Source organism: Rhinopithecus roxellana, chromosome 6, assembly GCF_007565055.1.
Source record: "Rhinopithecus roxellana isolate Shanxi Qingling chromosome 6, ASM756505v1, whole genome shotgun sequence".
NCBI lineage: Eukaryota > Metazoa > Chordata > Mammalia > Primates > Cercopithecidae > Rhinopithecus > Rhinopithecus roxellana.
This window is the reverse complement of record NC_044554.1, coordinates 108055138-108065552: the sequence shown is the minus strand read 5'-3', so window position 1 is coordinate 108065552 and position 10415 is coordinate 108055138. Positions and strand designations below refer to the sequence as shown.

Sequence of the window (10415 nt, the reverse complement as noted above, 5' to 3'; positions counted from 1 at the left end):
TTATTTTCTTCAGTTAACAGCTGATTAAACATTTGCCACAGGCCCGGCTGCGGTTTAGCCTCAGTAGCACAGCAGGAACTGGGGACTGAGATTCGATTTTGTCACTAACTTCATGTGTACTTTTTATAAAAGATACTTTTCTGTTTCTGGACTTTGACTTATTCATCTATAAAATAGGGTTAATAATTTTCTAGTTGCCTGCATACGTTACTGAGTTTTTACCGTTAATTTGGTTATATTATCTATAGAAGGATTTGTAAAATACAAAATCATACACACCCTATAAAGAGGCCACACATCACTAGCTATCAACACTTTAGAGTCTCGTTCTCCTGTTTATTTTTTTAAAGACCGGGTCTTGCTGTGTTTCCCAGGCTAAAGTACAGTGGCTATTCACAGGCACAATCATAATGCTCTTCAGCTTCAAACTCCTGGCCTCAAGGGATCTTCCCACCTCGGCTACACCTGAGACTACTGGCATGCACCACCACACCTAGCTTATTTTCTAGAAGAGTACCTAGAAGAGGTTCTACAAAGGCTTGTGGAGTACATTCCTGTTGCTGAGACCAGTATTCTAGTTCCAGATTTGCCACTGGCTACAAGTGTTGAGACAGAGCAGGAACCTCTCAGGGGTCTGCCACCAGCCCCCCATTCAATGCACGAAAATAAAGAAACATTTGAGTCCCTTCAAGGGAGATTCCAGGCGCCTCGCTAGCCCTACAACCAGCAGTTAGGGAAGTGAATGAATGACCTGCTAAGTAAGAAAGTAGTAATAGTTTAAACAATAGTACCCAAATAAGAGTCACAAAATGTTAGCTTCCTCATAGAAACTGAAGATGACATCTTGACATATGTCCTTGAGTTGTTTTTCAGAAATCAGGACCCCCACCGATGGGGGTCACTTCCACCCTCTGGGCCTGTTTCCTCCTTACAGAGCAGACTTCCTCCAGATTGGCATCCCATGACCAAGGGTATTTCAGAGGTGGAAAGAATGGAGAACCTCTGGGATCCTATTTCCATTAAGAAGAAAAAAAAGCTGAGGGGAGAGGTTGCATGTGTGTTTGCAAATACACAGGAAAAAAATGTTAGGAGAATACTCCTCAAACTTTTCACAGTGTAAACAAAAAGGATTTGGGGAGTGGAACAGGGGAATGAAGGAGAGCATTCACATTAAATAGATCTGAATTATTTATTTTTAAAGATAATTTAATGCTTTTGTAATTGCAGAAGAAAACAAAGAAAAACTGTGGATTCTTCAGAAGAGAAGGGCAGCTCCTGCCAGCAGACCCCTACAACCCAGGCAGTCCTCCCCAGTGACTGCTATGGTGATGAACCAGGCAGAGCAAGGGCTTCAGAACCACTGGGCCACCCATCAAGGAACTCAGGAAGGAACCATGCACAATTTGACTCTGTTCCTGCTTTACCAGTCCCCTCAAGGCCACTTGTGTGACCTTGCTGTCCTGTGGACCTCTTTCCCAACCCCACAACAAGCAGAGGGCAGCGAAGCACTGAGGACACCCACACCCCACTTTCCCCATATCCCAGACTATTTCCTTTAAACGGGATTTTTCAAAAGGTTAGGACCCCTGGTTAGATCCCTGCTCACCCTCATCCTTGTCCCTAATACCTCCAATACTAACCTAGATGCCAACCCAAGGACCTGCCCCTGCTCCCTGCCCATCATTTCCAGACATCGGCCTACTCTTTCCTGGCCATCTCCCCTTCCCTGGAAACCCTGTGTTCCCTCAAAGAGAAAAAATGTGACTGGGGCTTTCTTGAGACCACACCCTCTGCTCCCAGGCTTTGACAGATAATTTGTCATCAATTACACAGGTTTTTAAGTGACCCCATAAACAAATATGGAGCTTTGAAGCTGTTCTTTCCATCCTACACACTTTAAGCCCCACCCACACAGTTGGCATTTAATACTTATCTTAACCAAAAACAGCAGCACACAGCATTCATCCACTAAGTACACAGCAGTTGTCAAGAGCACAGGTTTCAGGAGTCAGACAGACTTGAATTTGAATCCGCCTCTGGTGATTACCAGTTATATGACTGTGGGCAAATGTTTTCATATATAAAAGAAGACTACCTCCCACACAAGGACTCATGAGATAATTTAGGTAAACTTCACCAGGTGCCACTCACGTCAACAAGTTGTGGTTATTCTTACGTGCTCTGTGCCAAATGCTGGCGATATATGCAGAAATTACTAACACAGGCAAGAAAAGAACCTATTAATGCCTGGTAAAAACAGGTACTCAAATTTGTATGAAACCACCAATTCAGGGATGCATACAGGGTGACTGCTCACAGAAACTGGGAGTCCTACAACAGGCCGGCCAGGGAGACTCTGTAGGACAGAACCAAATCAGCCCCCCTTTCCTGCCTAGCAACTGACACCTGAAAAGTCTGACCTGACCTTGAGATGGAGCAGAGACCCTCTTTTCTTCTTTTTTTTTTTTTTTTTTGAGGCAGAGTTGTTGCCCAGGCTGGAGTACGATGGCACAATCTCAGCTCACTGCAACCTCTGCCTCTGGGGTTCAAGTGATTCTCTTGCCTCAGTCTCCTGAGTAGCTGGGAGTACAGGCATGCACCACCACGCCCTGCTAATTTTGTATTTTTAGTAGAGACAGGGTTTCTCCATGTTGGTCAGGCTAGTCTCAAACTCCTGACCTCGGGTGATCCACCTGCCTCGGCCTCCTGAAGTGCTGGGATTACAGGCGTGAGCCACTGTGCCCAGCCTCAGAGACCCCTCCTAGGAGCCTGCTGGGTTCTGCCCATCACTTGAAAAGCATGAGAATAAAGAAAAATGTGAGTCCATTCAAGGCAAATTCCAGGCACCTAGCTAGCCCTGCAGCCAGGAATTGGGGAAGTAAATAAATAACCCGCTAAGCAAGAAAGTAATAATAGCTTAAACAATAGTCACTCAAGTAATAGTCACAGAATGTTAGCTTCCTCAAAGAAACTAAAGATAACACCTTTTTGTTTGTTTGTTTGTTTTTTTTAACAAGGTCTTACTCTCTTGCGCAGGCTGGAGTGCAGTGGCACCATCTCGGCTCATGGCAACCTCCGCCTCCCGGGTTTAAGCAATTCTCCTGCCTCAGCCTCCCTAGTAGCTGGGACTACAGGGGCCCATCATCACACCGGCTAATTTTGTACGTTTAGTAGAGACGGGGTTTCACCGTGTTGGCCAGGCTGGTCTTGAACTCCTGACCTCAGGTGATCCACCCGCCTCAGCCTCCCAAAGTGCTAGGATTACAGGCATGAGCCACCACGCCCAGCCTAAAGATAACATCTTGACATATATCCTTGAGTTGTTTTTCAGGAACCAGGACCCCCACCAATGTCACCACGTGACAATCCCAGCGTAGACTTCAGACAGACTGGAACCAGAAAATGGATAAGGAAGTTCCAGAAATTCCTCAGCCTCTAACTCACTTTGAAACCTCCCCACTCCTGCCTTAAAAACCCTTGCTTATAAGCCATCAGGGAGTTTGAGCCTTAGCTGTCCATTCTCCTCACCTGGTGCTCTACAATAAACGCCTCACTTTCTCTGGCTGCAAATCTCACTGTCGGTGTTAGGCTTTGCAAACACTGGGCAAGTGGACCCAGGCTGGGCTTGACAACAACCTCAAAGAAGGCTGAATCCCGGGTGTGTGGAGTGTGGAAGCCAAGTGCTGTCTTAGCTGCTGGGAACCGCCTCCCCTCCCAGAGGCTCCTTCGTCTGTCCAGCCTCTGAAGGGCTACTGGAGGCAGAGTCCAGGTATAACCAAAGTCTGTTTAACACCCAGCACCCCTCAAAAGAGCTCATAGCGCTCGCTGGAGTTTCATAAAGGCCCAGGTGGTGAGAAAGATTCGGTGTCACTGGGCCCACCTAGGAGGGCAAGTGACCAAGAACATAAATCTTGGGACCAAGCTGAGAGCATTCCACCCACCACAGTTCTCCGGAGCCTCGGCCCACCACCCAGAGAATTAGTCCAACTGCCTGGGTATGCTCAGGGAAGAACTGAGGCCGGGTGCCAGAGCTCAACAAGCTGGGCATGTGGCCTGTGGCCAGAGTCCCACCCACAGTACCCCCCCACCCACCCTGGCCTTCTAGGGAGGAGAGCATGCTGCTCCTCCTGACATGCCGCTGCTCCTCCTGACATGCCGCTGCTCCTCCTGACATGCCGCAGCTCCCCAGGAAAAAGGAATACTCCCCAGCCACCAGTTCTAAAACCAAATCTTTATTCTCTAGTTTGAAAAGGGGGGATAAATGGTTGTTCTGTTTAGTTCCAGAGAACAGAACAAGGCCAAATAGGTAGAAATTATAGGAAAGCAGAATTCATTCATTATAAGGAAGGATTTCTAACAATTAGAATCATCCAGGGCCTCAGGAGGTGGGGAAGTTCCTGTCACCTAAGTGCTCAAGCAGAGGCCAGGTGTCCATATGCTAGAAATGGTGAAAAGGAAACTCACCGGTAACTTCCCCTCAGCTGGCCCTCCATCACCAATGGGGCAGTCCTTGCCATGACATGCTGAGCTCTGGAAGGAGCAAAGGAGGGGCTGCAGTGTTCAGACAAGAGCCTGGACACAGTGCTGCTGACAGCCAGGGGAGGCTCTCAGTGCTGGGAGGGGCGACAGATAAAGCGAGACAGACCAAGGAGTAAACGCCCTGGGGTCTGCTCTTTGGGAAGGACGAGGACGGAAGTGCTAACAGCAGATGGGTCTCTCCAAGTCTGGGAGCCTATGCAGGGGGCAGGTGGGAGGGGAAAGGAGAGGTTAGAATGGCTCGGCTTCACCTCTTGCTGCTGGCAAAGGCCCAAGTGCTGTCTAACAAGGCCAGCAGGTTCTCCAAGCTGTATCTAGCCCAGAGCATTCATTTACAGAACTGTACCTCGCCTACTTCCAAAAATGATCTGAAGTACTTACAGTAAAAGACAGGGACATTAAGGCGTTAACACCAGAGGATGGAAGGTTTTCCTTTCCACTGGTGGCTCCTCTAGCCAGAGGGCTCTAAGGGGCAGATGCTATTGCTACTTTTCCAGGGCACAGGGCAGTCAGGATGGAACCTTAGCACACACCACCTGGAGGCCGGCGTCCCTGCACTTGGAAGTGGGTTCTCTAGCCACCGGGGTTGACCTCTCTCGCTAACAGGGCCCACCCAGATCACTCCCCGCGTCTTCTATCCCCTCTGGGATTCCCACTGTCCCCTACTCCAGCACCAGGCAGGCACCCCCAGGCCACTGCAACTCCCACCACGAAGGACCCCAGCCCTCTCTCAGCCAACACCGCCCCGCCCACCGTCTCAGACATCGTGCTTCTTCTGGTGGGCCAGGAGTCTCTCCTCGTCATCGAAGGTCTGGCCACAGATGGCACAGCAGAAGGCGCCGTCCCGGATGTGGCTCTTGCGGTGAGTGATGAGGTTGGACTTCTGGCTGAAGCTGCGGTCGCAGTCGGGGCAGGCGTAGGGCCGCTCGCCAGTGTGGATGCGCCGGTGCGACACCAGGTTGGACTTCTGGCTGAAGGCTTTGCCGCAGTCGGGGCAGACGTAGGGCTTCTCGCCGGTGTGGATGCGCCGGTGCGCCGCCAGGTAGGGCTTGTGGCGGAAGGCCTTGCCGCAGTCGGGACACACGAAGGGCCGGTCCGGGGCGTGGTCGCGCCGGTGCGCAGCCAGGTGGCTGCCCTGGGAGAAGCGGCGGCCGCACTCCTCGCAGGCGAAGGGCCGCTCGCCGGAGTGCACGCGCGAGTGCGCCACCAGGTGCGTCTTCTTGCCGAAGTTCTTCCCGCACTCGGCGCAGGTGAAGGGCCGCTCCCCAGTGTGCTGCCGCTGGTGGGCCCGCAGGAAGCGCTCCAGCCGGAAGCTCCTGCCGCAGTCGTCGCAGCTGTAGAGGGAGGGGGGCGCTTCGGCCCGGTCCTGCAGGGACTCTGGCGGGGCCCCGGGCGGCGGCTCCTGGGCCGGTTTCAGCGGTGCCGCCAGGGTGGGCTCGGCCGCGGACTCCTGGGGGCCGGCTGGCAGCTGGGGGCTCCCCGGGCCGGGGGTGGCTTGGGCCGTCCCCTCGGATCGCTTGTGAATCTTGCTGTGAGACAGCAGGTTGGGTTTGTGCCGGAAGCGGCGGCCGCACTCTTTGCACGGGTAGGGCTTCTCGCCGGTGTGGATGCGCCGGTGGGAAGTCAGGTAGGGCTTATTGGTGAAGCGCTTCCCGCACTCGGGGCACTGGTGAGGTCGCTCGCCTGTGTGCACGCGGCGGTGGGCGATCAAGTTGGGCTTGTGCCGGAAGCGCTTGCCACAGCAGGCACACTGGAAGGGGCGGTCGACGGCATCCCCACCGGGCCGGGGGGCGGTCACCGCGGGGCGGCCCCTGGGCCGGGGCCCCAGAGCCTTGGCTGCGGCCTCCTCCAGGGCCTCGGCTACGTGCACCCGCTTGTGGGCAACTAGCTGGTCCCACTGGGCAAAGCTCCGGCCACAGTTGCCGCATATGAAGGGCCGGGCCTCCGGGGCGGGAGGGTGGCACCGACGCAGATGAGCTCGAAGCTGCTTTCGTCGCCAGAAGCGTCTCTCGCATTTAGGGCAAGCGATGGGCCGCTTTGCAGTAGAATGGGCCCGCAGATGCAGAACCAGGGCCACCCAGCCTCGGAAGCTCTGCCCACAGAGGTGGCAGGCGAATCCCAGCTCTGGGGTGGCAGCAGCATGGACCTGGCGGTGCAGTGCTAAGAAGGGGGCATGGCGAAAGCGACGGCCGCACTCAGGGCAAGGCAAGGGCAGCCGGGCCTGGCAGCGGCGGGCGTGAAGCCACAGAGCCACCCAGCCAGAGAAGTGCCTTCGACAGTGGGTACAGCGATGGGCCCTGCCTGGGGCTTGGGCACCAGACTGGGCCACTGACGTGCCTTGTTGCCTCAGCCTGCGGGGCTCCTTCTCCAGGGTCTGGGGTGACTCCTGGGAGGGCCCAGAAAGGAGTCGGGGCTGGGCCGGGCCCATGGCCAGGGGGCCCCTGCAACGACGTTCCAGCATCGGTTCTTCCTCTGCTGAGGGTGGAAAAGCACAGTCACTCCAGAGACCAACTCACCCTGCCCCTGTTTTTCCCCTCCCAACCTCAGCCCCGGACAGGAGCTGCCATCTATGAACCCCTAGAACCCTGGACACGGAGCTAGACTACTCTCCTGTTTCCTTGTGTGATACGTATTACTTCAATCTTGGATTTTTAGATAACATTTCAAGGATGTTTGTCTTATGTCTTTATTGCCCTGGAAACTTCCAGAAGGGAGGGACTCTGATACTAGAATCTCCCTCATGGCAGCTACCCCAGGGTCAGACAGGGAGTAAATGCTCCAGTGCTGAATGCACAAACATTCCTGCCACAGGACTCACCAGAAAATGTGGCCACTGCTCCCTACAGTGCCTTATGCTTTTCCAAGCGCTTTCCTGCTGCCCTCTCCCTGTGTCTGCTATTTTCTATGCCACATCTGAGCTGCACAGCAACTCTGTGAAGCTGGACAAGCAGACACTGAGCTTCCTGTTTGACAGATGAAGCAACTGTGAGGCATCAAAGATGAGGAGACCTGCCCAAGGTGACACAGTAAGCCAACAGCAGAACCAAGACTGGGGAACAGGTCTTTAAACTTCCAGGCCAGTGCTCTTTCCTCTAAAATGCCTGGGTTTGCAAAGATCTCAGAGAAAAAAGTTTCTATAGCCTTTCATTCCTAGCCCCACAGGGGAGGCACTTGCAGCATTACTAACTGCAGTCTCTGCAGGAGGCTGGAGGACAAGTGAGAACAGCCCTTCTCCGGGAACAGAAGCGGAGCCCTGGGTGCTACTCCCACCAGTCTAACGCCAGACCACTGCCTGCCCAGACTGTGCCCACATTCTGCCCGCCTGCCTTCTTCCACCCACACAAATTAGGACATTGCAGGAAGGAATGCTCTCCCTGAATCCAAGGAACACCCACAGCCTGCTGCCTTCAGGGTCTGATCACTGACTCTGCCTCCCTCGGGGTGCTGGAGATAACTGGGGCAAGAGAAGGGGAGGGAAGATGAGATTGCAATCTCGGTCCCCTGCCCGGTCCTGCCCCAGCCTCGCCAGGGGCTGCCCCGTGTTCAGCTCTTCCACAGCTCAGGGGAGCCCAGACTCCTGCACAGGAGCCTCCTCCGCGGAAGGAGGAAGGAAGCAGTTAGGTTCCTAAGGGCCCTTCTGTGCCTGCTCACAAGCTCCAGATACATCCTTCTAAATTCCCTAGAGCCCACTCTCTTCTCAGGGAACACAAAGGTCACTCATTCCCAGTGTCGGACTGTGCACAGGGAAGACCCCAGGATATGAGAAAGGGCCATTTCTTTCCGCCGGGATGGGGACGCCTGTGCACCCCAGTTGTGGAGTGGTTTGGGAGCACAGCAAAGGACAGACTCTACCCTGGAGACTGCAGAGCTGGGGATGAGGCTTTTTCCAGCTCCTCTTGGGGATGTTCCTGGGAATACTTCCGCGGCTGCAGCGCCTGCTTCGGCCCACACTCCGGTAGCCCCCAGGTGTCAGAGAAAACTGCAGCAATAAAGACACCCCTACCCCCATGGCAGAGCTCAGACCTCTGACTGCAGAGAGGCCAGCCTTACCTGTGGGGAGGGGAGAGAAAACAGGAGTGAGGCTCTGAGCTCCTCTAGGGCAGTCAGCTTTGTGTCCTCACCAGCCACAACCCCTCCCCCCACAAAGCCACAAGCACCAGCCATAAGCCCCACACCCTGCCTGGCAGAGTGACCTTAATGGACATTGGATTAATAAATGAAAGTGCCCCTTCAACAAGGAAGCACACTGCTGTCTTTGGGGATCACTTTTGGGGATCACTTCCTTCCCTGCTAAGGTCACAGAACGAATTCTCCATTCTGTGGCCAGAGTCTGGGCTTTCCCTGATGGCCAAAGGCCGGCCTATGGCAGGAACTCTGGAATCCCTGCTGGCTCCCCTTCCCTCAACCTCCTCCCGACAGGAATTCCAGGCCTATTTCCCATGGGGCTGCGCAGGGCCAGCTGCTGTGACCAGGACTCAGTCAGAATCCCCTTCCGCATCGTGGCTGCCCGCGGGTGGCAGAACTCCCACACCGCCCTTTTGTACTGATGCGTGTCCTCCGTCCACGCTCCCGGGCACACAGGTCCCGTTCTTGCGAGTGAGCCATTTCGGGTCCCACGCACGGCGCAGCTCGCGGAGCCTGTGCGCAGGTGCGCTCCCCCACCCCCGCAGATCCAGCAGCGTCCCCCCCGCGCACTCACACACGGTCGCGCACACTCACGGTCACGCGCCCCGCAGGTGGAGCGGCCCCCCGCGGGCCCGCGGTGCCCCCCGCGCCCCTGCCGGGGCCGTACCTCTGCGGCGGGCTGTGCAGGGGCGCGGCGCCCGTCCATGGAGCCCGAAGGCCGGCCTCCGCGGCCCACTCCCGCTCCCCGCCCCGCCGCGGCGACAGCGGCAGGTTCGAGTTCACAACTGCCAGGCCCGTCCCCAACCTCCCCCCGCCGGGTTCCCAGCGCCACGTGACTACAGGAGCTGCCGAGGGTCAGTCGCCGGCTCCCGCGGCCGCGGCCTGGGGGCGGGGATGGGACGGCCGGGGCCCGGGCGCAGGCCCGCACCCAGAGCGGGCCGGGTCACCCCCGCCGCTACTGCAGCAAGGCGGCGGATCTCGGAGGGCCCGACTCCGTTGCCATGGCGACCACCAGCCCGGGTCTCTCCGGGACTGGCCGGAGCTCAAGTTTCCCGACCCTTTGTCCCTGCGGAGCACGCGCGTCCCCGGGCGACCGCGTGGCTGGCCTGTGGTCACCGGGGCTGGTCGGTCTTGGCTGGCTTATGAGAGGCTCGGAACCCGTCGGCAGACTTCAAAGAGGGCTCTGGCCGCCCCCAGAGCGTCGTGCCCCGGGCCTTTCTCAGGCCGCGCACCCCGGCCGCAGTGCGGACGCTTGCGGGAGCGACGATCCCGGGACGGCGGTGGCGCATCTGGAAGTCCCTAGCTTCCGATTTGTTCCAAAGTGGAGCACAAAATGGCCCGATCCTGCGAACTTTGAAAAGGCCCCTCTTCCCTGTTTTCCAGAAATTAAGAAAGAGCAGAAGTTGCTGGGCTTCCTCTGGCTGCGGGCCAGGCGCAGGGCGACGGCTGAGGTGGCCGTTGGCACACGTGGGGCATTTCGCTTGGAGAGGCGCAGCAGCCTGTGTGGCGTCTGCGGTGGCAGGTGCGAGCCTGTGCCCATGACTCACCCACTAGCAGGTGGCCCTGGCTTTCCAAACTAAACACTTCCTGGGGTTTCCAGGGTAGTACAATTTCATGTACTTTCATGCTTTTCAACATAGGCAATGTTTGAATTGTATAATTAGTCGTAAAAACACTTTTTAAATCTATTGCATAAATAGGAAATAGGGGAACATGAAACACGCAGTTTTACCTCCTAGAGTCAAGTATATTTA

The 10415-nt window shown here is 55.7% G+C and overlaps 1 protein-coding gene across 9 annotated transcripts; it reads right to left on the bottom strand.

Annotated features, from left to right (window-relative positions):
- Positions 1–4212: 4212 nt before the first annotated feature.
- REPIN1 (replication initiator 1) lies at positions 4213–10128 on the bottom strand. Of its 9 annotated transcripts, none has more exons than XM_030931944.1 (4): positions 9329–10126; positions 8389–8586; positions 7355–7499; positions 4213–7011 (listed from the first exon to the last, which is right to left on the bottom strand). In XM_030931944.1, exon 4 carries the CDS (start codon positions 6995–6997, stop codon positions 5294–5296), a length of 1704 nt encoding a protein of 567 aa, XP_030787804.1. In that variant the 5' UTR covers positions 6998–7011; positions 7355–7499; positions 8389–8586; positions 9329–10126; the 3' UTR covers positions 4213–5293. The 9 variants fall into 9 exon arrangements, with proteins under 9 accessions (XP_030787804.1, XP_030787806.1, XP_030787800.1 ...); XM_030931946.1 differs by having other exon boundaries at positions 9256–9392; XM_030931940.1 differs by lacking the exon at positions 7355–7499 and having other exon boundaries at positions 4213–7008; positions 9256–10128.
- Between the last annotated feature and the right edge of the window lie 287 nt (positions 10129–10415).